General features: G+C 39.9%; 1 protein-coding gene and 1 long non-coding RNA gene across 18 annotated transcripts in view; one reads left to right on the top strand and one right to left on the bottom strand.

Annotated features, from left to right (window-relative positions):
- CLIP4 (CAP-Gly domain containing linker protein family member 4) overlaps window positions 1-22771 on the bottom strand; it is a 110608-nt gene extending 87837 nt beyond the window's left edge. For 9 of the 17 annotated variants that reach the window (XR_014051840.1, XR_014051847.1, XR_014051841.1 and 6 more), the window contains exons 1-2: window positions 22536-22771; window positions 3310-3457 (exon numbers count right to left, since the gene is read on the bottom strand). Coding sequence is in view for 8 of the 17 variants with exons in the window: in XM_081484303.1 (XP_081340429.1) it covers window positions 3310-3442 (133 nt within the window). In the remaining 9 variants the exon portion in view is untranslated. Of the gene's footprint in view, window positions 1-3309; window positions 3458-8598; window positions 8756-22535 lie in introns of those variants that run through there. The other 8 variants (XR_014051838.1, XR_014051844.1, XR_014051839.1 and 5 more) reach the window with 1 other exon arrangement.
- Window positions 22772-22828: 57 nt separating this feature from the next.
- Window positions 22829-25395, top strand: LOC145503848 (uncharacterized). Its single transcript, XR_014051837.1, has 2 exons — window positions 22829-23492; window positions 25020-25395. It is a non-coding gene; the product is annotated as an uncharacterized LOC145503848 (long non-coding RNA).
- The last annotated feature ends 1553 nt before the right edge of the window (window positions 25396-26948 follow it).

Raw genomic sequence — 26948 nt, 5'->3', positions numbered from 1 at the left:
AAATGAAACAAAAATCTGAGTTCACTGATCTCAAACCCTAAACTGTCCAAGAACTTCCTCTAAAGCATAGAAAATGTGTCAAAGTTTACAGGTATTTTCACCTCTCCAAATATAAATATGTCATGAATAGTAGATTCACATCCAGGATTAAAACAAACATAGTAGAAAGAAATATGCCAGAATATTAACAGTGGTACTAGAATGATGTGTAATTTTAAATATTCTTGTTACTTCTCTGTAGTTTCCTAATTTTCTATAGTAAACAGGCATTACTTTTTTACCCACTGAGAAGCCAGTGGGGAACTGCTATGTACACACAATAAGGAAGTAAAACGTGATCATGCAGAAAGAAAGCATTGAGGCAAAGAGATTGGGTTATTTGGAATATGTATTAGTAAAGTTGTGGAATACTAGACAAAATTAAACATGATTTTAAAATTCCTTAAAATTAAAAAAAAAAAAAAAATTCCTTAAAACTTCCTTAAGATTCAGAGAACATATTATCCTATGGCCAGAAAATAAAAGAGAACAGAAGAAAATCAGATTCTTTAATCTTGAAAAAGAAGCTAGGGACTCTAAAAAATCAGAAGCATCTAAAGAAGAAACACATTAGAAAAGCAGTATTTGCTGAATGCTTACACTTTACCAAACACCTTACCTGATAGGTATCACTCTCATTTTATATATAAGCTCAGACTAACTAACACTTGCTCAAAGTCAGACAGCTAGCAAGTGAAAAATTTGGGGCAGAAAACGAGGTCTGCCTCCAAAGTCTATCATCCTTCCTCTATGATGTTGCCTCCCCAAGGAAATTCACTATTGAGCTAAAATTTACAGATCTTAGCAGCATACATAAGTTATTTAATCTTTAAAGTTTAATTATTATTTAAAATAATTTCAATTCTAATCAATCAAAATTTCACCAAGATTCCTTTGTAGGAGGAGACAGACAAAATTACATTCCCATTACATTTAGAAAAAAATACAAACTCCTTTCTGAGGCCTAAATGATCCTGCCTGGTCTGGCCCCTGCCTTCCTCCCCAATTTCATCTCCTGCCATTCTGCCCTTCAACCACTTTGCTTCTCAGCCACAATAGTCTTCCCCTATTTCTCTGGATACACCAAAGTTTTTTCCCCAACTCCGTGTCTTTGATTTCCTATTCTTCTGCCTAGAACACTTCTCTCCAGGCTCTTCTCTCAACCAGATGCTTCTGGTTCTTCAGATGACCAGCCCACCTAACAACTACTCTGCTCCATTATCCTCTGTCCATTTCTTTTCTCCACAGAATTCATTATAACCTATAAAATTCACATTTTGTTTATTCACGTGTTCATTTATTGTCTGTTTTCCTTCCTAGAATGTCAACTCTTGGTCACTGTGCTATCCCCAGCACCTGAGACAATACCTAGCACATAACAGGCCCTCAACAAATACTCACTCAGCAAACACAATTCTGGATGCCATGCTTTAAGAGGACACTGACTAGAGCATACTAAAAAGAGAACTGGAGTGAAAAGGGTCTAGAAATCCTAAAGATGAGGGACTGGTAAAGGAATCAGAAATGTGTAGCCTAAAGAAGTACAGACTAGTTTAAAATATCCAAATTATCTTCAAATATTTGGAGGTTATCATATAAAAAAGTGTTTGTTCCACACACATATCAAACCATTTGGCCAAAATTTTAAGGAGGCATACTTTGAGTCCATATACAAAAACAATTTTATCACAACTAAAACTTCAGCAATGAAACAAACTATTAGTTTCCTACTACTGAAGATGATATCCAAGTGGCTGAATGGTTACCTATCAGAGATCCTGAAACAGAATTTCTATACTAGGAAATGAGTAGGGAAAGCTGAACTATAGGTCCATTCAGATTCCAAGGACCTATTAAGAATTCAGACAATGTTTAATTTTGGTTATACAAACGGATCGATATCCATTTTCATCTTTCAATGTATTTATTCAACAAACACTGACTGAGCAACTAATATCAACAAATGACTACCTTAGCCCAATGAGATAATAAAAAACAAAACGTGATTTCTACTCCATCCAAAGAGCTACAGTCTGGGAAAGGAAATAAGACAATTATGACTCAAAATAGAACAAGGTAAGTGCCATAAGCAAGGTACAAAGTGCTTTTCAAGGTTTTTCTTGCGTAACTGATTTTTTTATATGCGAAAATCAATCCAGTTGGTTTTTGTAAAAACTGCAAATAACTCCCAAGATTGAGGCACAGGTTGGTTTTATGTAACAACCTGCTACAGGGCAGGTTGATGACTACAAGGCAAGCTGCTACAGAATCCGAACATATAAAAATAGCATACTTGGAGATGAGTAGTTATTAGAATGGATATGACTAAAAAGACAAATTCACAATCCAATCATTATATTTTCACTAATATTTAAAAACTGCATCATCTCTACCTCCAAAGACAATTTGAAATGGTGACCCAATATTTTACTTGAAAAACTATCTAAATTAGAAATGTAACACATCCATCAAGCTTACCTTCTAGTTTTATTTTATTCCTTTATCACCTATCTGATAAAATACGGTCCCAGGAAAACAAGTCTAAATAGATTAAAAACTAGAATACTACTAAATTTACATTTTACAAAGAATATTCAATGAACCAATTTAAATATGAATCAATCTCAAGCCACATTCCCAGGAAAGGTCTCACCCTCTCCGCGTAAGTACAGAGCTTTTCTGGTTTTGTTTTACTATATTTCTGTATACACTGATAATTACAATGGGAGACAGTTGAACAGAATCCAAATTAGGCTTGTTTGTGTATTAAAACATTAGTTTTTGTTACATGGTCACCCAAATTTGGATCATTTCAGCAGTGATTACTTGGCTTGTTAATTAGAATCCCAGTATTTCAGAGATAACAGGGCCCTTAAAGAAGGCTACCTCACAGTGTTTTTACATCTTTTTCTTTTTTCCATACATGGCTTTTTAAACAAGTCAATATATTTAACCAAAAGATATATATCATTAGCAGAAGGATGCTAGGTGTCTAAGCACCACTGCATTTTAAAAATAAAATCCTCTGAATCCATCGTGGTGCTTAAAATGAACATTTTTACATAGTAAAAATACTGACAGCAGAAATAAAGTGTTTAGCTTAAAAGGCAGGAAAAGCAATAAGCAACTGTTATTTTTGAAAAAGTAAAACTTTAGCAATTTTATGAAAACCACAATAAATGGTTTTAGGAAAAATTAGGAATACAAAAAGGTGTAAGACAGAAGTCAAGTTACCAGTTAGTGGAAAATAAACACAGCTGCTTAACATACCACAGTCTGAAGGCATTGGTGCTGCAGAAATGGAAAAGATAACTGGTGTGTCAGAACCTTGAAATAAAAATGGGTATTTTCCAATGAAAGAACTTCCTTCTAATGGAAAATCTGGAAGGTCCTCTATGGTCATCTTCTAGAAAGCCACCTTTAATGAGAGAGAGGAAAAAAGCATATCATTTTATTTGTATGCAACTTAGAATAACTGCCTTCAATCACAAATAGCCTACTTTTTAAAACATCTAACCTACTGTCAACCTCCAAACATCTCTTTAGAGAGTGAGGGGAAAAAATTCCTTTTAGCAAACCAGTGTTAATGAATATACATTGCTTCACACTGTCTCTTAGGGTCAACAGCATACGTAATCTTTTTGGACAAAGCTCAGGAATAAAAAACTACTATGTATTTCCCAATAATAGGCGAAACATTTTTTAAACACTGAACTAATCTAAATGGGTGATGTCCTCTTCACTTGCAGTAACAAGCGAGGAGATAGTACCCCTGGTAGATGCATCTCAGGCTTCTCATAGGACCTGACACAGCTTCTATCATGTCATCCAATGGTTCGTGCCATCTGCTCATCACGTGAAAATAATCTAGTTTAGAACATTATTATTTTCTGACATCCCAGAAAACTTAATTGAAAACTGACCACATCACTTGTACAAATCTAAATCTAGAAGCTTACTGACATTGTTTCACTTCGGTAGAGGATCTGTTTAGTCCATCCAGTAGAAGACGGAAGGTCATGCCTTTAAACCACATCTCTTATATTACCTCTTTTTCCCAGGAAACATGAGCACTCAGAATAAATTTGCTCCAAATTAGACAGCTGCTGCACCCTGACCCACATATCAAAGATGACACAGAATGAAGAGAAAATGTTAGTAAACCTGAACTGTGAGGCTAAAAGCCTTCCAGTTTCTTCTGCATCAAATCTTTGAAGTCTGAAATATTACGACTCTCTGTATCTATTTAAAATATAAGCAGAAAACTACAGTACAAAGCTAAATAAAAATGAGTATAGATTATTTCAGTAGAAAGAGCAGAATAAGTAAAGATGGTTAACTGATAGTGTGGCAGATAACGCTAGGCTAGATACTACTCAACGAGTGCTCTAGTCTACTTGGTTAACCAACAGTCTATCACCTTCACCCATCACGCTTCCCTACCACCACCACCCTATTCCAAGCAGTCACCTTTCTGAGCTAAGTGGTTTCTTTCCAATTAGATTCACATGTTTTCTAAATACTAGCAGAAACTGGTAAAGGGTAAGGCAATTTCTTTTTTCTCATAAGGTACAGGTTTACATGGTCATGGATATTATATATTGAATAACTTAATCCAGTGTTACTATGTTAAAGGCTCTCAAGGTTTCTTGGATGCTAAAATGTCTCACCACTCAATACTTTGAATCATTTTGACATTAACCTGGCCACATAAATGGGAAAAAATGTTGCCATACGGCATGGTGAACTTCCTCAAATACTAACAATTCCAAAAAGTAGCACCTACCACAAGGACAGCTCTCCTTCAATACTGCAGCTTCCCTGTATTCAAAGTCAGTCAGGATTTCTGCTTGCTGGCCTCTACAAATTAGCAGTAAATTTGGGGAAAACAGTCTATACCAGGTATGAGGTGTCCTTGGAAGCCAAGGAACAGAAATAAAGTTTAATAATATTAATCTGTACAAGGCACTACACTATTCTAGATGTTTCAGAGAATACAAAAATGAGTAACATATGGCCCATGCTTGTTAGGTAGGTTACAATCTACTAGAGTGAATAAAATAGTACTAATAACTATAGTTGATAAAACTGAGTGAAATATATTCCATAACCTAAGTACAAAGAACATTTGCAATAGGAGCTCCTGAGAATGAGAAATGGTGCAGTGCAAAAAGCATCATTTGAGAAGTGTCTTGAAAGATGAGTAGGCAGAAATTTAAAAGGGGAGCCCATCAAAGGAACAGCAGGCTGGAACTGGGCACATCTAGTAAGAGGTAAGGCTGTCATGGTTTTTTAGGACTCTCCTCAGTAATGCTTTATATACCTGATCAAATGCCAACCATTTAATTCCATGAGCAGTGGGAAATCACTGACTTTTTAAAAGGAGACTGTCCTAATTCAAGCTGTTTTAGGAAGATTAATCTTTGACTATAGTCACACTTTGGGACTCAGCCATGTTTTTTACACTCTTAATTCTTCAACAAAATGATTAAGTGGTTTTCTTCCTGAGTTAGTTAAGAGGAAGCCACTTTTCAAAACTTCCCTTTCAAAGAGTGGGGTTCCCCATTCAAAAACACATTTAATAACTATTTATTAAATATACACATTTAATAAATACTCAAATCCTAGACTCAAGGTGGAAAGATGATTCATTCAACAAGATATAATCAACTTTATTTTACATGTTAGATATTTCAAACCCCAAGAAGCTACTATATTACCTGAACAATGTAGTGAACATTCTTAACATGTATTTTGTGTCTCCATTGCATTTTTTTCCCTGTTCTCATTTCCTTTCTGTCATGAAAAGCCCAACCTTCTACCTTTTGTCCTAGTTAAGAAAACTATACATCTCTACAAACTTCTGTATAGTTTTAGAATCCTTTCCTAAAAGTGATTTCTGGATCTAAAGATCTGGGAATCTTGGTCAAATCTAGAGTTGTAATGAGCTGGATTGAGTACATATTTTCATTTCAAATCCTACTATGGCTAATTGGTGATAATGGGTTATGCAAAATAACCTAAGATAAAAAAAAGTTGGCCCTAATTAACTGTGTATGTAACAGATGCAATAACAAGAATCAAATTCCCTAAACTATGATTTATATAGGAATTCCATCACCCCAAATCAGCTCTGAGTAAAAGCAACTTGTAACATGGTTCTAATATTTGGTGATTTTTTTTCAGAGATTCCTGGTCAATGCCCTAACACTGAATGGTGGTGAGTGGAGCTGCCCATTAACTTCTTCAGAGTGGTTCATGGCTATCAGGACCTCACTAAGGAACCTCACTGAGACCAAAAGATGCCCTCAGATTTATTTGGAATATGGTTCAAGGGCATATTACTCAAACTCATATCCTTGAGTTGTTACTCAGCTATCAGGAGATCCAAGCTGCATCCACATGAGTTGGAAATACGAGGCCCTTTCATTCACTTTCATATAGTATTCTGTTATGAGTGTTTATTTTCACGAGATACCAAAAAACATAATCTTACCAAAATAAGCATTTTAAGCATATTTCCAATAACCCATTTATTTGTTATCTACATGAAATCTATTTAATCATTGAGCAAGTTTGGTGTGCTGCAGTCCATGGGGTTGCAGTCAGACACCACTGAGCGACTGAACAACAGGCCTTACAGAGAACATGAAAGATACCTGCCCTCAACAAGTTCATTTAGTCATTCAACAAATATTTATCAAGCGTTTCTTACTAAGTCTTAGCCTGGCATAGCAAAGGTAAAGAAAATAGATATGTCATCAAGTAGATTACAGTTAAGAACAGAATTCCTACAAGAAATTTGAAATTACTATATAACTGAAATAAGTGCTGTATTCAAGGGGGCCAGTGAAGGCTTCCTAAGGGAATAATTTAAAGCTGCAGTGCCCAACCAGGCAGCTACTAGCCACATGTCTATACAAATTAAACGTTTAGTTCCTCCATTGCTCGAGCTCCATACAAGGACTCAAAAGTCACATGTGGCTAGTGGCTACCGTATTGAACACTGCAGAAGAACACTTCCCTCAGAATAGAAAATTCTGTGGACTCAAATTCTAGATGAGAAAATATACAGATGCCTGAAATGACAAAAAAACAAGAGGCTAACAAACTAAGCAAGCCCATGGTGGTACTTAATTATACATCATTAACAAGGGAATAGCAAGTCTAAAAGTAACCAGATGTCCACAGATTTACACAGGGCTAAAGAGTTCAGCTGATACTATTACATGAAGATCACTAGTATGTTTCAAAACTGGAGTTGTTACAAGCCATAAAAAACATCATATAAATATTATTTTTCTAAAAACCTTGCTGGTGGGATTGTTTCTGGTAAATATGAAACGTCTGAAATAAATCCTGTAAATAATACACCATATGCCAAATCTTCTGTAAGACAGAAATGAACATATTCATTCCATTTCAAGATTCACTCTTTCAGCCCAGGTTGTCCATAACAAATGAAAGTATTTTAAAATGCATAATTATGGTAGCAAAACAGGGTGGAACCAGGATGGCTTTGCATCATAAAAATGCAGACTTCTGCCAATTCCAATTCTCTGCTTTCTCTACACAGTTGTTCCATGTCCTTCACTGGGTGATCTTCTGCCATTTAGACGACTTTAAGTTGAGCAGAAGATACATAAATGACAAGTGCCAATGTGAAAGTGAAATAAGATTAAAGTAGTTGGCGGATGTTTCAAAGAAGGAGGGTGTTTCTTCACTGAAATATTTAAAAGGCATCAATTTACACTCTGATATTGCTACAATGTGAACCTCAGTCTAGCAGGGAACATACAGCAAGTTATTATCCCATGAGAATATCCTCCTCTGATACATATCAAAACACTGTCTCAGAGTTAAAATCCAAATTGCCTACATAGTCTCTAGATTAGTGAACAATCTGACATCTAATTCAAAAGAAAGCTGACGTTATAAACCCATCAATCCAGCTCACAAGGATGAGGTCTAACCCGCGTCTCTGTTGAGCAGTCTCTAGGGAAGTGTTTTCCCCCAACTTCTCATGATTTAGAATTAAGGAATCTGGGGGTAGCGAACGACTGGAGGCAGAGTCATTTATCTTTGTCATTTATCTTTGAATTCTCTCCGGCAAAAGGTTTCTCAAACAGTTTAATAAGCAAAGGGGTGGCAAGAGAGATGCGAAGAGGGCCCTCTCAGGAAAACCACGAAGGGCTGGGCACAGCACTCTGCGCATCACTGCGCGCGAGAGGCTCTCCCAAGGGCGCCGGGGCGGTCAAGGTTGGGGCGGCGCAGCAGGGTCCGGCCCGTCCCAAACACCTGGCGGTATCTCATGCTGAAGTTAAACGGGCGGTGAGAAACGGAAACCAGACACCCACGTCCCCGCCCGTGAGCCGCTCCAACCCCGCCCCCGCCCCAGGGAGGCCTCCAGGAGCCGGCGACACTGGCGCCAACTGCAGGCGACCCTGGGGGCGCTCCCAGCTCCCCCGCGCCGACCTCCCCGAACCGCCAACCGGCCCTCAGGCCCCCGCGCCCCCGCCCGCCCGGCCGGCCCGGCGTCCCCGCGCGCTCCCGCCCCACCTGCTTCCTCCGGTCCTCTCCGGGCGGCCGACGGGAACGCAGGGGCGCGGAGAGAAGGCCAAGAGGCGCGCTTCTCCGCCCGGGTGCCTGTCTCCGGTAAACGGCCGCGGGGCCTCCCGCCGCGCCGCTCCCCGCCCTCGTCCGGCCCCTCCCGCCTGCCGCCTCCGCGTCGCGCGCGCCGGAGCCGGGCCCCACGCGGGGTCGGTGCGCGCGCGCAGTGCAGGCGCCCGGGCGGCGCGCAGGCCCCGGTCCGGGCCCCGCGCACGCGCCGGGGAGAGGGGACTGTAAGGGAGCGCGCGCCCGTGCTCGCCGCCTCCTGCCTGCGCTCCCGCAGCCCCTCCGCAGACCTGGGCTGGGGTTCGAGGACAGAAAGGTCTGGTGGACTTCGTGCGTTAACCTTGCGAGTGAGACGCCAGTAGGATATTTCCACCCCAACACGAGGCAGGCTCTCTGCGGAACCCCACCTGGCCCTAGGCCATGCTTGGCGAAGCAGCCAGTGGCCTGCTGTACAAACGCTCCTCCATCAAAGCCTTTAGCTAAAACAATCTGACCTGCCTCTCTGCCTCGCATCCCGGGACTAGAAGCGCTCCAACACCCTTCTTAGGGGCACGTCTTACCCTTTTGGGGCTCCCCCCATCGCTCCGTGCATGGCCCAGAATAGGCCCATTAGTCAATTACCTGCTTGCAGGCCTTGCTGTAAAAAGCCTAGTCAAGGCTATACACAAGTGGAATAATTACACCCAAGTATGGCAGTGTAGATGCAGAAGAGGATGCACCAGTATTCGTCCCAGAAGTTTATTTCCCCTGCTGGTTGCTCCCTTCTCACTCCCTTCTCTCCTGGCCCCCTTCCTCATCCCCCCTAAGAACCAGAAAGTAGTGATGAATGCTGGCATCCTGGTTCTCCATCCAGTGAAAGGAAAGGTGTTATTTGACAGTCCCTTAATGAAGGGACTGAGTAAGTCCATGTTTCCCCCGTGACTGAAGTCTGTAACCCTGAGCCAGTAGTGTTACACCGTAACAACTCCCTCTGAGGCCTTTTTGATCTGATACACAAACTGCTACACTGTACTTCCACGTTGACCAAGCACAGTGCCTGGCAAGAGCTACCCCGGCTCTTCACGAGCAGAGATAAGTCCTCCCACGCTCTAGAACATCTTTTCCTGTTAGAATAATTGGCTCCAGACACTAGAAAAGGTGCTTAAGTCCCCCTTACAATATCCTCCCGCCAAGTAGCCATAGTTGAGCACCTCCAGTAAGCAGGAATGCACTTCCTTTGAAAGCAGGTATTTTATCTTTGATTAGCCTTGTTGAAAAGTTCTTCCACCTTGAAAGCTAAAATGCTATTTCCTGGATCTCCTCCTTAATGAGTTCCTTTTCTCCCCTTTAGATTTCAGATCATGCCCAACTTCAAGGAATCCAGGACAAGCATGCTCAGTGCTCCTAGGCTGCTTCATATATGACACTGTTAATATCCACTCACCAGCATTTTAAGGGCCTCTTTATGGTGCATCCCAGCTTGTCTAGAGCTCTCTTAATTGTGACGCCCGGGAATGAATGGGATGTCCTGTTGAGTGCAGAGAGGAGAGACTGCCACCTCTTTCTTGGTGTTGTGCTTCTATTAGCATAGCTCAAAATATGAAAGTACTCGTTTGCAACAGTCGCATCACGTTGTCGAATCAGGTTGAGTATACTGTCAACTAAAATTCATAGTGCTTATGCAATATGTAAACACCATGACCATCCCACAGTCCCTGGTCTGCTGCCAGTCTCTCCGTCCCTGCAGGTCCAGCACGTCATACACTCTCAGGAGAAGTAACACAGATGCTTCCTCCTCCTTTTGGGGTTTCCTGCTCCTTCCCTCTGCTCTCACCACACCCAGTTCTTGTCTGACCCCACCCACCTGTTTAACTGGTTGAAGGAAGGAAGGCAATCTGCCCTTGGCTGACTTTAAGGAACTGTAAATAAGTAAGACTTTATTTGGGGGGGGGGGCTCCAAAATCACTACAGATGGTGACTACAGCCATGAAATTAAAAGACGCTTGCTCCTTGGAAGAAAAGCTCTGACCAACTTAGACAGCATATTAATAAGCAGACACATTACTTTGCCAACAAATGTCCATCTAGTCAAAGCTATGGTTTTTCCAGTAGTCATGTATGGATGGGAGAGTTGGACTATAAAGAAAACTGAGCACCAAAGAATTGATGCTTTTGAACTGTGGTGTTGGAGAAGACTCTTGAGAGTCCCTTGGACAGCAAGGAGATCCAGCCAGTCCATCCTAAAGGAAATCGGTCCTGAATATTCATTGGAAAGATGGATGTTGAAGCTGAAACTCCAATAGTTTGGCCACCTGAGGCAAAGAACTGGCTCATTTGAAAAGACCCTGATGCTGGGAAAGATTGAAGGTGGGAGGAGAAGGGGATGACAGAGGATGAGATGGTTGGATGGCATCACCGACTCGATGGACATGAATTTCAGTAAACTCCAGGAGTTGGTGATGGACAGGGAGGCCTGTCATGCTGCAGTCCATGGAGTCACAAAGAATCAGACACGACTGAGTGACTGAACTGAACTGAAATAAGCCCTATTGTCAGTGAGCCACAGAAACTCATAAAGTTCTCTATGTAACAAAAGTTGCTATACTTTCCACCTATACAGTTCACTTTTATTGCTGATTTAAATTATCCCTCTGAGAAACCACTCTTAGTGGGTGACAGGGTGTGGCTGACTGGGTTGTTCCTCACTATAATGAAAGTCTCTGTTAGAACCAGCCAGGTGACTGGCTTTTTCTGCCTCACCCAAACACTGTCTAGTACATTGGCAAATTCCAAGGATACGAAGCCATTAGAGAAAGAATCTCCCACTCACCTGGTTGCCTTTACTCAAAAAACCGAAGTTACTCAAGAATGCAAGCACTCATTGGAGCCATGCTTCTTGGAACACCCCATGGGCTATACAGTTCTCAAACCAAGAGTTGGACTGGGCAATGATATGGAGCCAGAACTTGGAACATGAACCATCAAAGGGGTGGGAAAGCACATGGGGAAATAGTCCAGCCGCAGCTGCTGAGATTCAATTATATCTGAAGGCACAACAAGGTTCTTGGACAATATAGCAATAATCCACAGTCCCAGAAGGTGACCAAAATCAGTGGTCAGCATCAGTGTGGAGACAAGGGCATTATTGACTCATTATTCTCATTATGAGCACAGTTTGATTCTTATCTTTCGAATCTTACTTGTTTTCACTTTACCAATGAAGACTCAGACTCCAGGAGGCTGTGGAACTCACTCACTGTATCCTCAGAGAGAAATAGGATTCAAACCCAAGTCTGTGTAACATGAGGGCCTGTGTTGATCCACTATATTGTATTATCTGCACAGGTGTCCTTTGGGGGCATTCAGGACACAAGAATGCTGCATGAGTAGCAGGGATCTTTGAGAAATTCGGGTAGACAAACTGAACATTAGCATCCAGAAGGTCTGTTCAGTGGCTAACAGGACGGCAGTCCATGAGAACAGAGTGGGGGGAAAAAAATCAAAAGAACACAGTGTTACTTCCTGTACATGGGCTCAGGGTTGAATAGGATTCACAGGGGAGGAAGACAAGGGCTATTTCCAGAATGCAAGTGAACAAGAGATATTTAGCTATTAGAATTGGGGTGCCAGATTTGAGCCCAACTAGCAGAGGTAGTTCCCAGATGGCACTAGTGGTAAAGAACCCACCTGCCAATGCAAGAGACATAAGAGACATGGGTTCGATCCCTGGGTGAGGAAGATCCCCTGAGGAAGGGAATGACAACCCACTCCAGTATTCTTGCCTGGAGAATTCCATGGACAGAGAAGCCTGGCGGGCTGCCATCCATGGGATCGCAAAAGAGTCAGACATGACTGAGCAACTAACACATACACACACACACACACACACACACACACACACACACACACACACACACACACACATTTAACACAGAGGTAGTTAAATGTAGAATATCAGAATACTATGTGCAACTCCTAAAATCCCTGTCATGTTCACAGATGACAGGGTCATCAGCATATAAAAGCAATAGAATCAACTATTAGAAATTATAGGCCAGTATAACAAGGTTGCCAAATACAAGATCAGTTTCTAAAAATCAGATGTTTCCTCTACTTCAGCAGTAAGCACGCAGAAAATATAACAGACCATAAGAGACCATTCACAATATCAATAAAATTCTAAAGCATAATATTAAGAATTAACCTAGCAACTTACAAGATCTTTATGGAGAAAATTTTTAAGTTCTATTTAAGGACATAAAAGAAGATCGAATAAATGAAGATATACTATGGATAGGATGACTTTACAGTGTAAAAAATGTCCATTTAATCTCTAAATGCAATGTTATGCCAACCAATATTCCAACAGGAACTCAAATTTTAAGAAACTTCAATAAAGTTCAATAAAGAAAAATCAAATGTTAAATAAATCAAATCAATTTTGAAAAACAAGAGCAAAGAGAGACAACCTACCCTGGCAGATATTATGTCATTACTACATAGTGATAAAAATAGTATGCTACTTGTACAGGAACAAATAGAACAGCCACACAAGATAGAACACTCAGAAGCAGACCTTGGGACCTCAATATATGTAAATATGGGACTGCAAATTAGTGAGAAAAGTTGCAAATTATTTAGAAGATGGCTTGGGGAAAATGAGCTTAATTTAAGAAGAAAAAATAGAGTTGAATGCCCCATGTCTACCGTATTCAGAGTGAACTCCAGATTAATTAAAGATCTACATTTGAAAAGTAGGTAGAAAGTAGGAGAAATGTGGAAGAAAATCTTTATGTATGTGGGGTAGGGATTTACTTCATAAAACAAGATTGCAAAGCACAAACCTTCAAACAAAAGACTAGGAGATTTGACTGTATCCCCGTGGTTTCACTTCAGTGAAGAATACCATGGAAAAAGTTAACAGCTGACAAATTGGAAGAAAATAGATATTCAAGAGCAGCAAGGGATTCATATCTAAAATATGTAAGTAACTTTTGAAAATCAATAAGAAGACATCAGAGAACCCAATATAAAAGTAAAAAAAAAAAAGAAAAGGATAGGAATAGGCAAATTCACAGAAGGAGAAGCTAGAATGGCAAGCACCCATAGAAGAGATGCTCAAACTCACTAGTAATGAGAGAATGGAAAGATAGATGGTGTGATATTGCCGATAGCCACTGGTTTGCTGGTATATATAGGAGTTGAAGGAGAGTCCTAATTTGTAGTGTTTGCTAATTTCCAAGGTACAAATACTCTCACCTCTGATAATTTCAGGCTTCCAGTGTGAAGCCACTGAAAAGTAATTGGGAAGAAATGTGCTCCATCAGTTCTCATGAGTCAACTCCAACATGTCACTACTTTATCCATCAGCCTGGCAAAATTCAGAAAGATAATCTCCAGTGCTGGCAAAGATATGGGGAAACAGGAATCTTCAAGCACTGTTGATGGGAATTTAAACTGCTAAATACATTCTGTAGAACAATCTGGTAATATTTAGTGAAAATGTATCAGCATTCTTTATGACTCAGCAACCACCTTTGTAGATACGCTTCAGAGAAACCCTTACAAGGGTCCTGTAGGAATCTTCTTCATGTGGCTTCTAGGAAGCCAATTTCTCATTTACTAGTTGATCTTATCCAGTCCATGGCTCTAAATACCATCTCTGTTTTCATGATTCCAAAACGTCTGCCTCAAGCCCTAAATTTCAGACATGTATTCAACTGCCTACTCAGCTTCTAATCTAGAATATGCTCTAGATTAGTAGACATCTGTTCATTAATAGGCATCTCAAATATAACATGTTCAAAATAGGACCCTTCCCCATAACCTTCCCATGTCAGTAAATAGGAACTCTCCGCTGCTGTGGGCGCATAAAAGCATCCTTTCCTTCTTTCATATTTTCGGATTCTACAAAGCAAAGTCCCCCTTGTCAGTCTTTAAAAAAAAAATTCATAACGTAATTCATTAATGAAGAAATTCATCAACACCACTGAAATCCTTGCAAATTGATAGCCACCAGAGATCCCAGGAACTTCCTACTGATGCTTCTTTTGGGCTTGCCTTTCCCTGATCTACCTCTTTTTCTTTCTCAGGACTTCAACTGGGGACTGCCTGCTGAAGGTCTCACAAGCCTTATTAATCTGTGGTTCTCATTCCTGGTTGCACATTCAAATCACCTGTATACCTTTCACAAAATACATAAACCCTAAAGACTTTCAGATATTTTAGTTCAACTGATCTCATTTAGATTCAGGCTATCCTATAAGTTTTCTCTCTCTTTTGTTAGCCTGCTTTCCAAGAAGACAATATCAAATGAATTTTTCAAAACCACCTTGTTCCTGTGTGTGACACCGCTTCTGGGGCCCTCCAGTTGGTGCCACTCACAAACATCTTGTGACACAACCACTTTTAAATTGTCTTTCGAGTCAAGCATAAAAGAAGAAGAAACAAAGGGAATTTTTCATAGTAACAGGATCAAAACTGCTACTGTTGTACAAGAGCTAAGTTTTTCACACTGGTCACCCAAATTTTTGGACTTTCCTAGTAGCTCAGATGGTAAAGAATCTGCCTGCAATGCAGGAAATGTGGGTTCAATCCCTGGGTCAGGAAGATCCCCTGGAGAAGGAAATAGCAACCCACTCCAGTATTCTTGCCTGGAGAATTCCATGGACAGAGGAGCCTGGCAGGCTACAGTCCATGGGGTTGAAGAGAGTTGGACAAAACTGAACAACTAACACACACTCAAATTTTTGGCCACCAAGACACCTCCAGAAACATCTCTAGCACACAAAAACAGCATCAGGTCAGTTTCAACTAGGAAGTTAGTTCCAGTACTCACCTCCCTCCACCAAACATACACATTGAAACTGACTCTAATCAAGTTTCTAGATATATCTATCATTCTATAGAAAATGTGAGGCATAAAGGAAAATCACAAACATCAGAAGGATGCATTCAGCCAAATCCAAACTATGGGAACTTCTCTCGGTTGAATAACCACTTCCAAAAAATAGCTAAGGGGAATTGGTATAAATCAAAAGAGACATAAGAGCTATCTCCACAACCTATACTATCACACGCCATCTGGATCTGGATTCAAACAAAGAAATATAAAAAAACTCTGGAGACAAGGGAAATTTAGTCCAAATTGGATATTAAATGATATCAAGAAATTTTGCTAATTTTGTTAGGTATAATAGTAACATGATTTTGTTTTTATTTTAAAAATTCTTATCTGATAGAGATTCATACTAAAGTATATTTTGATAAAATATTTAATATCTCAGATTTGCTTTAAAATGCTCCATTTTAAAATTTAAAAAATGGTGGTGGGAGGGATAGATGAAAAAAGAATGACAAATAATTGATAATTATTACAGCCGAATAATAGGAAAATTATTCTTTCTCCTTCTATGTAAGTTTGCAATTTTTTCCCCAATAAAAAGTTTAAAAAGAAGAAGCTTAAGGAGGGCAGAAGTTTTAGTCTATTTCTGTTACTGCTGTAGCTTCAGTACCTACAACAGTATCTGGCACATAGTAAAAATTTAACAAAATATTTGTTGATTGAATAGGCCTGGCTCTTTAAGATTTATCAGTAAAGATAGATCATTATATGCAAGGAATTTAGAAATCTCAGAAGTTGCCTTTGTATCACATGCATGCACATACTCTGAGGTGAGAGGCATTCATACATCACTAAAGCTACATCAAGTTGTCTTTCCAGCAGCTGTTTACAAAACCAGTACAGTTTCATCCTTGTTCACTGTAAATCATCAGCTGCTTTAATAACATCTTGATTATGGGTTGAGAATGTCAGACGCACTGGAGCTTCCTGAGAGTGGGTAGAAAGCAGCTTGTACCTTGTCAACAATGGATCGAATGACTCACCTAACAAAGAAAGCCTCTGACAGACCAATTAGCTGGTACTGAGTCATGGGAAAGTCTCCTTTGTGACAGAAACAGCACTGATAATAAAATCGGTCCTAACATTCCATATCTAACTGTATTTACAACAGCAGGGAACAGTTCAAGTAAAAGTGAATGTGAACTGCTTTTTCAGATTCACACGGGGTTCAACTCAAGAGGAATAAGTTATAGTCTATCTTTTCAAAGCCCGTCAAAATTTTTCATGCAGAATCTTGATCATCATCAAAATAATCACAACCATAACGCACTACTGAATGACAGTTCTCAAGGCAGCCAAATTGTGTATTGATCCGTTAAACCACCAGAAGAGCACACTGAGTGCCTCCCTCCTTAAGGGCAGCCATGGTGTAAGAGTCACTTGTTTGCTAGGAAAGGAGGGAGAGTGAGCAACCTGGGTTGGAAGCCCAGAATCATCGATCCTTACCTCTGAAACCCCAACAAATCACTTAACTCCTCTGAGCCTTAATTCTCTCCTTTGTAAAATGACGTAAAGAGGGCTTGCCTCCCTGTGATGCCTTGGGCACAAGGCCTGATGCAAAGTGACTGCTCAACAAATAGCTGGTTGAACACCCAGGTGTGTGGCTGGAGTGTGTGTGTGGCTGTAAGACAGGAGCAGGAGCAGGTGAAAAGAACATCAGCCACCTGCCAAAGAAACAGTGTCAGTAACTAGGGATTTCCCAAGAGAAAGAGCACACTGCAGGATGAGGTGATTTGGAAAAGTTTCAAGGAAGGTATTTATTTATTTTGAAGCTCTCTCTCTCTCTCTCTCTCTCTCTCTCTCTCTCTACATATATATATATATATATATATATATATATATTTAATCTATATTTATTTATTTTGAAGTTATATATATATATTTATCCTTGAAGCTGTACATATATTTTTAAATTTTTTGTTGGAGTACAATTAATTTACAATGTTGTATTAGTATCAGGTGTTCAGCAGAGTGAATCAGTTATGTGTATACATATATCCACTCTTTAAGATTCTTTTACCATATAGGTCATTAAGGAGTATTGAGTAGAATTCCTTGGGCTGTGCAGTAGGTCCTTATTAGTTACCCATGTTATATATAGCAGTGTTATATGTCAATCTCAATCTTCTGATTTATCCCTCCTCCCACCTTACCCCCTGGTAACCATAGGTCTGTTTTCTACATCAGTGACTCTATTTCGGTATATTATAGATAAGTTCATTTGCACCCTTTTAAAATTTCTTTTTCTTTTTTGACCACACTTCATGGCATGAACTTCCCCAACCAGGGATTAAACCCATGCCCCTTATAGTGGAAACACAGAATCTTAACCACTGGACCACCAGTAAAGTCCTGTAGCCTTTTTTTAGATTCCACATATAAGTGGTATCATATGATATTTTGTCTTTGTCTGCATGACTTACTTTACAAGGAAGAGATATATTTTGAAGTAAGTTGGGAGAACAATGAGATCCAGCAATATAAATGAAGAACTAGCATATACCGAGTGCTTATTATATGCTGTGCATTGTTCTAGGCACTAACATGAATTATTGTACCCCTGAAGGATAAATATTTTAGTTTCACCTTCTAGTTGGAGAAATCAGGGCATAGACTATTTAGATAACTTTCCCAAGATCATGTAGTTAGTAGCAGAACCAGCATTTGAACACAGAGAGTCTAGTGCAAGAGAGTAAATATTTAATGATACTTTGCAAGAGAAAGACTTGGAGGCAGAAAAACTAAATTCTCGTTTGTTTGGAGGACAGTAAAGAGTCTAGGTGGAGAAGAGTCTATGGTGCCTACTGGTTGGAGATGAGCTGGAAAGGTAGGGTGGGGCTAAACCAGAGGTGGTTTTGAATGTCACACTAACAGACTGAGAGACTATCCTGTTGGGATGAGAAAGACACCTGAGTTTCTAATGAGGGAAAGGTGAAAGAATCTGTCAGTGCTCTTCAAAATGGAAACTGCACCTAAACTTTATGCCCCATATCTGGTATACTCTCTTAATTCAAAGCCTGAAACAAAAGTGCATTTTAAAACTCAAGCATTTTGAAGTGAAATTAGCACCTAAAAATAGCTACCTTGAGAGTCTTAGCCTTTATCAGTTCAATTTCAATAGATTTTTTTAAAATAGCAAATGATTTTTATAAATGATTTATTCACACACAGTTTAGTTTTTATATTTAACACATGCTCAATAATGACCTGCATTCAAAATGAGGTTGAGACAAGTTTTACAGATGCCCCTAGGGGATGGAAACCTTCTATTTCTGCCTTTTCCATCATACCTCATAACCACTTTGCAGTGTAACAAGAAGACCTGCATATCATCATTTTAACCACTTGGTTATTGCATAATAATGTAATAATATATTAATCTTTTGGATATGTGCCTATTGCACAAAAGCACTATCTCAGCAGAAAAAAAACAAAAAAAAAACACCAGCCACTCGTCTTCCCTGGGTGCTGTCCATTCGGCAAGGTGCTGATGTGCTTGCTCCCACCATATGGCATTTCACTCCTCTTGGCGCCTTGGTTTCTGTTTCTCCAGCCTCACCCATGTCCTAACTCAGAATTCAAATAAGGAAGTCTCTCCAAGTTCAGCTTGTCATGTGAAGCACCACACACCTAATAAGGAGCTGCATTTTCACCAGTTTAGAGGCACTGCTGCTATTGATAGTAACAATAGACTAGCATCTTTGCAAGTAAAGATGGATCTGCGTGCCTCTGTTGCAAAGGCTACTGGCCATGCACAAATCTCAGTGGCATTTGAGACTGAGCATCTCCAAGCACACTGGTCCACACAGTTTTCAGCTCCTGCCATCCAAAGAGGCCCAAGAAAAGAGGTATGACAAGTGAAGGGAGCTCCTGGTTCTCCTTTGGCAAGTGTGTACTAAATAATTCTAAGTATCATAAATGCCATTAGATACTACCCTGAACTTAGGGACATTATAGCCTAACTTAGACAAAAAATTAAAATTATCAAAAAAAAATGGGAAGGAGGATAGGATTCTAGGCTTTGAAGTTAGATATACAGGGTTTCCCTGGAACCAATAGGGCTCCCAGGATATGGCACGGGCATCTGTTTTAAAACCAGAACGTACCAAGGATACCAGAACAAGTTGGTCACTCCGCAGACAAATGAAAGTTGAAGTTTAATTCGTTTTGGGCTCTTGAACAAATAAAATAACCTCTCAAAGGCTCAGCTTTATCATTTGTAAAATGGGTATCAGAGTAGTACCTACTATAGCCCATATTTCTTCTAAGAATTCAATAAGCTATTGTATAAAAAGAACTAAGCACAATGCCTAGTATTTAATAATTGACCAACAAGTATTAATTCTGTATATACAATCAATAATACAAGATAGCTTGCAATGAAAGACTGAATTAGTTGTGTGTAGAACTAAAAAAAAATGAGATCAGAGATAACTGGATTGGGGAATTTCCTGGCAATTCAGTGGATGAGATGTCATGCTTTCACTGCCAAGGGCCTGGGTTCAATCCCTGGTCAGGGAACTAGGATACCACAGGTCACACAGAATAGCCCCACAAAAAAGATAATTGGATCATGTAACAAGAGGTTTCCATAGTGGTAGAGTGAGCAGATAAAACATAGGTTGCCCAATTCAATTTGAATTTCAGGTAAACAAATAATTTTTTCAGGGTAAGTGTGTACTATACTTTAAAAAAATTGTTTGTTATTTATCTGAAATTCAAATTTAACTGGATATCTGGATATTTTATTTGCTTGAAATGGCAACCCTAGATAGAGGAGGTAGAATTCAAATTGTTCTTTAGAGGAAGAAGGAAGAAAAAATGCCAGGTAGAGGGATGCACTGGAGCAGCAGTGGACCGAAAACAGGAGCAATGCATGGGTCTTGTAAGTTTTTGGAGCAAACACCTTGGATCCAGGTTAAAGAGCCAGATTTGAGGCAGAGTATATGGGAGCGTTAGAGGTAAGGTGCTGGAGTCTGGGGATAAGGTGAGAATGAAAATGAAGAGATGCTTCAGAGAAAGAATGAATAAGACTTTATGAAGGAAAAGAATGTATTCAATATTTTGAACCTGAGTCACTATGAGAGGGACTATGTAGCCAAGAAGATCAAGTATGTAGCCACCTTTATAGTCTGGTAGGTAGTCTGAACTCAGCTGGTGGTAACAGGAATAGAGGGGTGGGAAGAGTTGGATGCAGAGAGATATTATGAAGGAAGACAATGTCTGTGTAGTTTCACTGTGAAAAAATTTTTTTAATCCCTGCAGGGTCATTATTGGTGACCTGAATAAGCAGCCTCTTGAGGTAAGTTAACTCAGACCAAGAAGAAAAGAAAAAAAGCAAACTTTATTTAATGTCCTATCTGCTCTGCTCTTAGTAGTAAGAAGAGATTAAAGCTATGGGTTTCATGCTTTTCCCTCCTGGCTTTCCCCACTCTTCAGAGACCCCACAGAGGTCTCTGCCTGCCAGAAATGACAGAGACCTTCAAAGAGAGTGAGTTCAATGCCGCCAGGCAGTGGGGCCTAGGGAACTCAGGGCAACTTCACAGGGGGTCTTGTGTCACTATTTTTGTCCTCTCAAGCAAGTTACTTTCTTCCTGATGTGTGTACATGAAATTCTACTCTTGTACCAAATGAAAAAGCTACAGACCCTTTTGGTAGCTTTTCCCCAGACAGTGTTTCTCTTTAGAAACACTCCCTGGAATGAGCCTGTAATTCTGACTCAGGAAAGCAAAAGTTTCAAAATATCTACCCTGAGGTATATGTGAAAATCAAATCCCAATGACCCTGAAACCCACCAAATTCTGGCAAGAGTTTGGAATATCTGGAAATCTCATTCATTTCTGGTGGGACTGAAAAATGGTACAACCACTTTGAAACACAGTTTGGTAGCTTCTTACGAAGCTAAATATAGTCTTACCGAATGATACAGTAGTCTCACTCCAAGGTGTACACTCAAGTGATTTGAAAACATACATCCATACAGAACATGCACATAAATGTTTATAGCAGCTTTATTCATAAAAAATTGGAAACAACCAAGACATCCTTCAATAAGTGAATGGATAAACAAATTGTGGTACAATGGAATATTATTAGTACAATGGAATATATACAATGGAATATTATTTGACAATAAAATGTAGTGAGCTATCAAGCCACAAAAAAACTTGGGGGAATCTTAAATGTATATTGTTAAGTGAAAAAAGCTAGTTCGAAAAAGTGACATATATGATTTCAACTACATGACATACTGTAAAAGGCAAAACTGGAGACAGTAAAAAGATCATTGGTTGCCAGAGGTTGGGGAAAGAGAGAGCAAAGGACAAATAGATGAGGCATAGGGATTTTTAACAACAGTGGAATTACTTTTTATGATATTATAATGGTGAAGACACAACAATATGCATTTGTCAAAACTCATAGACCATACAACACAAAGAATTAACTCTAATGTAAACTATGGACTTTAATTAAAAATAATACATTAATATTGGCTTTTCAGTATAAAAAGGGAATAAAAGATGGATTTTGAAGTTTTTTGCTACTCCATTCAGGTTTTTAGCACTGAACTGACATTTTGACTTTTTGATGCAATTATAAAAGAGGATGCATTTCTATAAAACATGTCTAGATTGCCTCATAGTATATGTCCAATCACTGAAACCCCTGTTAATTTGTCTAGAATAATAGTATACAGGGTTGCCCAGTGATTAGGACTCCACGCTTCCATTGCAGGGGGCACAGGTTCAACCCCTGCTCTGGGAATTAGGACAGAGGAATCTGTCGTGCTACCATCCATGAGGTCGCAAAGAATTGGAGATGACCTAGCAACTGAACAACAAAGCCATGAGATGTGGCCAAAAATAAACAAATTAAATTAGAAAATTAAATAACAGTGTGCTTTGTCCAGGACACTCACCTGTGCTGTGCCTTACCAGAAATGAGATTTCAAGAGAGGCCCAGGTGGGCACAAGATTCATTTCATGATGAAACTTACCCAAATCATGTCACGGTCTTCTCAACGTCACCCAGAAAAAAAAAATTTTCAATTTCTCATGGGACTTCCTCAACAAGAGCACAAATTGTTTAGAGTGTTGGTTGGGAGTGTATGGAAATAGGTGTTTTCATAATGGGCTCCCCTGGGCCCATATGCAGATTCCAATTGGAGAAAGCCTGGGTGGTGGTGGCAGGCTTTGATTTGCCTCCCTGGGGTGGAGTGCTCCTTTGAGTACTGCCAGCCTGCTTCCCTACAGGCAGCAAATACTCAATAATGACATTGCCTGTGGTGCTATGGATACCAGATTTAAAGGGCCAGAGGCCATCAGCTATGGCCCTTAATCTACCACTGAAGGTCCAGCGGCAATGGCAGAGGAGGGGGAATGGTTAATGGGGCCTGGCCCTTCACTTCATAGCAAGGAAGAGGCCTGGGAAACAGAGGAGACTCTCCCAAAGGGAGATGGGAGAATCGATAACCCAACTCATTCTTCTCTCTCTCTCCAAGTTCCTGCCAATATCCTTCAGAAGCGGGAACCCTAAGACCCTGTCCCACCCACCCCCAAGCCCCCCAACCCCCACCTCAGCACTGAGTCTTGGCAGTGGGTATAGAAGATATACTCAAGAAGATATTCACAGCAACCTGCAATTTCATACTTCCTTCTTTTAGAATCATAGGGTTATAATCTGGACTGAATCTCTTCAGAACTTCAAAAAATGTACTTGTTCCACCAATAAGCATTAGCTCTGCTTTCTAATATAAAGGGAACATTTTGAACAGAAATTTGAAAGGATTTCATCATGATTTCTGATGACAAGACATTGTGTGGGCCTTCTGCACTGTGGCCACAGATGAAGTAATAACTTGGAAGCACAGCCCATAATGATTCTCTGATCTATTCTTGAGACTTTACTGACACCTGGCCGCCTGGAATGATTGGAGCCAGTACAAACTTCACAGGTACTGACTCAAGTGTGCAAAAACGTAATTTTCTCTATTCTCCTATAATTGAGTGTAATCTCTGCCTTGAGTCTCCATTCTGCCTCAAAGCAGAAAAAAATTAATCTAGTTACTCTCAGATAGATTCGTTTGAATTCAGTCATTCCGTAGTCAATTCAAGTTGATAATTCAGTCAAAATTAGGTTGAAAATGTCCTCTTTTATCCTCACTGCCCCTTTCTCTTCCCTGATCTCAGTTCCCTTGGAGCCTGCTTCTTACTCTTAGTCTGTGCTGTCTGGCTCTGGCTGCAGCAGATGACACAAGCTCCTTTGGATAGTTTGTGGGACACCAGGGGCTCCTATTCAATTCTCTCCATTAAAAGGCTTCCCAGGTGGCGTAAGTGGTAAAGAACCCATCTGCCAATGCAGAAGACTTAAGAGAGGAAGGTTCAATCCCTGGGTCGGGAAGATCCCCTGGAGCAGGGCATGGCCACCTACTCTAGTATTCTTGCCTGGAGAATCCCATGGACAGAGGAGCCTGGCAAGGCTACAGTCCATAGGGTCGCACAGAGTCGGACACAACTGAAGTGACTTCACATGCACGCACATCAAGAGGACAGCTCTGTCCTCACCTGGTTTTCATACCTCACCCTGGGCCAACCCCCTGGGCTCTGTCTCTTTCTCAGCTCAGTCTGCTCCACATGGAAGCCTTGGGGATATTGTGGGTGTCCTCTTATGCCACTCTGACTTGTGGGAGATGGGAATGAGCAAGTCTCCATCCTCTTGCACCTCACATGCCTCACACCGCACACCATTCCTACTCTGGCACAATGAGGTGACCTGATTTTAAGCACTTCTGTCCAAGGCTTGCTGGCTTGCTCTCTCCCCAACCTCAGTCTGTGGTTCAGGGAGGGGACGTGAGCACCTCTTCTCTCAGGACCCTCGAGATGAGGCCGTGAGATGCACGGAGGAAATCTGATGAGTGTAAGGAAAGAGAAGAGCACATCCATTGACGTGCCACATTCCAGTCTGCCGCAGTATAGTCTGGTTTATTTCCATTCACTATTTTACCTTGTAAGGTACAACTCACAGTATTAGATTAATTTTATTTTAAGATTGAAATTGATCCGAGAAGAAATTTCTAAATGAGATTGTTTTTAACACATTTGGGGGAAATAGCTGCTTGTTGAAATACCTGTTTATGGTTAGCCCAGCACCCCAGCACCCCAAGTCCCCCTCTCCTCACATCTGACTGCTTATTTAAATATGTAATTACTGAAGCATGGTGATCAAATTAGTCTCCTTGCTTAACAATCACACTTCTTAGCGTCATGAACTCCAAAGCTCGTCTTTCACTAAGTGCTCACATACACATTTTCCAAGTCATCCCATTTGTTTGCCATTGGGTAGCTCCCAAATAACTTAGTATCATACGTCAGCCGGTTCACTTCTATTTCAAGAATTTTTTAAAATGTTAAAGCCAGTCCCAGAAATCTCCATGAGAGGCCATAACTTACAGTTATCCATCTTGAAATGTGTCCACTGTTAGCTGTTTCAGAAATAAAGCTCAATCTAGTCAAGCCACATCCTTCCATTTCTTGGGAACTCAACTTGGAAAAAAAAATGCTTCCTAAAAAGAAAAGGATCCGCCTGCCAATCCAGGGGGCATGAGTTTGATCCCTGATCTTGAAAGATTTCACATGCCATGGAGCAGCTAAAGCCCACATGCCACAACTACTGGAGCCCACGTGCTGCAACTATTGAAGCCCACTCCACAGCAAGAGAAGCCACCGCAATGAGCAGCAGATGCACCTCAATGAAGAGCAGCCTGCGCTTGCTGCAACTAGAGAAAGCCCCCACGCAGCAGCGAAGACCCAGTGCAACCAACAATAAGCAAATAATAATAATAAGCAACAAAAAATAAATGAACAAGTAAATAAATAAGCAATAATAAAAGAAAAAGAACACTGTAATAGTCACTCCCTGAATATAAATCTGTCCAGGTATTTTACAAAGTATAAAGTTAGCATTTCTAAACATGACAACAGAGATAGAAATTATAAAGAAAAAGACTGATAGAATTGATCATGTGAAATGAAAACTTCTGCGTCCCTCCAAAATACCATAAACAAAATTAAAAGGAAAAGAGAAAAGTTTAAAAAAAATTACTGGCAATGTGACAACTTATATGATCAGTCAAAATGTTAATATGGCCAACAAAATATATAACTTTTAAAATATACCAAATCTCTAATAAACTCATAAATGCAAATTAAAATGAGATGCCATTTTTCCTCTTTACATTCAGGAGATATTTTTTTAAAGGATAATATCCAGTGCTGGAAAATTTGCAGTAAAGTAGACACATAGTCACAGTGCTGCTGAGAATGTTAACTGGTGAAATGTTTCTGAAGAATAACTTCACAATTTATACCAAAAACCTTAAAAATATTTATATTCATGGGGAGTAAAACTCCTTTCTCCCTAAGTGACTGCTCAGAATATTTCCAAAGAGTAGAGGGAATTTGAGGGAATAACTCTACAACTGAGCAACCTGACACACACTGCATCAGTCAGGTTAACGCCAACATCATAGCCATCAACGTCAAGGTCAACATCAACAGCCATAAATCATGCTGCCAGTACATACTCCTGATATGATGTAATAAAAAAGGCACGTTACCGCTGTGATTTTCCTCTCAAAACCCCACAGCCCCTATATAACCATGAGAAAAACATCAGTCAGAACTCAACAGAGGGACATCCTACAAAGTGACCAGGACTTCCCAAAACTGGCAAGATCACTATACACAGAGCAAGTCTGAAAAACTGCTACAGTCAAGAGGAGCCTAAGAAATTGTGATAACTAAATGTGATATGGTGCTCTGGATGGGATCCTGAAACAGAGAAATGACATCAGGTAAAAACTAAGGAAATCTGAATAAAGTATGGATTTTAGTTATAATCATGTGTCAATGCTGGTTCATTAATTAAAAACAACTGTATCACACTAACGTAAGAGACTAATAGTAGGGAAAGCTGAGTGGTGGGGGGAGGTGCATATACGGGAACTCTCTGCTCAGTTTTCAAGTAAACTTAAAACTGTTCTAAAAAATAAAGTCAATCTTTTAAAATTTACGTTCTTTGGCTAAGCAATTCCACATCTCAGAATTTATTCTGAGAAAATAATCACAAATGTGAGCATGGATTTATCTACAAGGACATTTCAAGAATACTTTGATAGAAATAACCTATCAATGGTAAGATTCTGACAAAAGAAGCTATCATTTCTCTCCTCAATGGAATATTGTGTAGCCATTAAAAGTGCTGTAAAGAATACCTGATTATATGAGTATAAATTCATGATACAGTAGGAGATAAGCTAGGTTCCAAATTGTAGGTACAGCAGAATCTGCCTTTATTGAAAAGGATAGATAGATAGATAATCATTTTCATTTCTCTTTGAGCTTATCTGTAT

Source organism: Giraffa tippelskirchi, chromosome 4 (genome assembly GCF_054371585.1).
Source record: "Giraffa tippelskirchi isolate mGirTip1 chromosome 4, T2T-mGirTip1v1.2.pri, whole genome shotgun sequence".
NCBI classification, from domain to species: Eukaryota; Metazoa; Chordata; class Mammalia; order Artiodactyla; family Giraffidae; genus Giraffa; species Giraffa tippelskirchi.
Note: the sequence above shows the minus strand (reverse complement) of the source record. Positions and strands in the feature narration are given on the sequence as shown.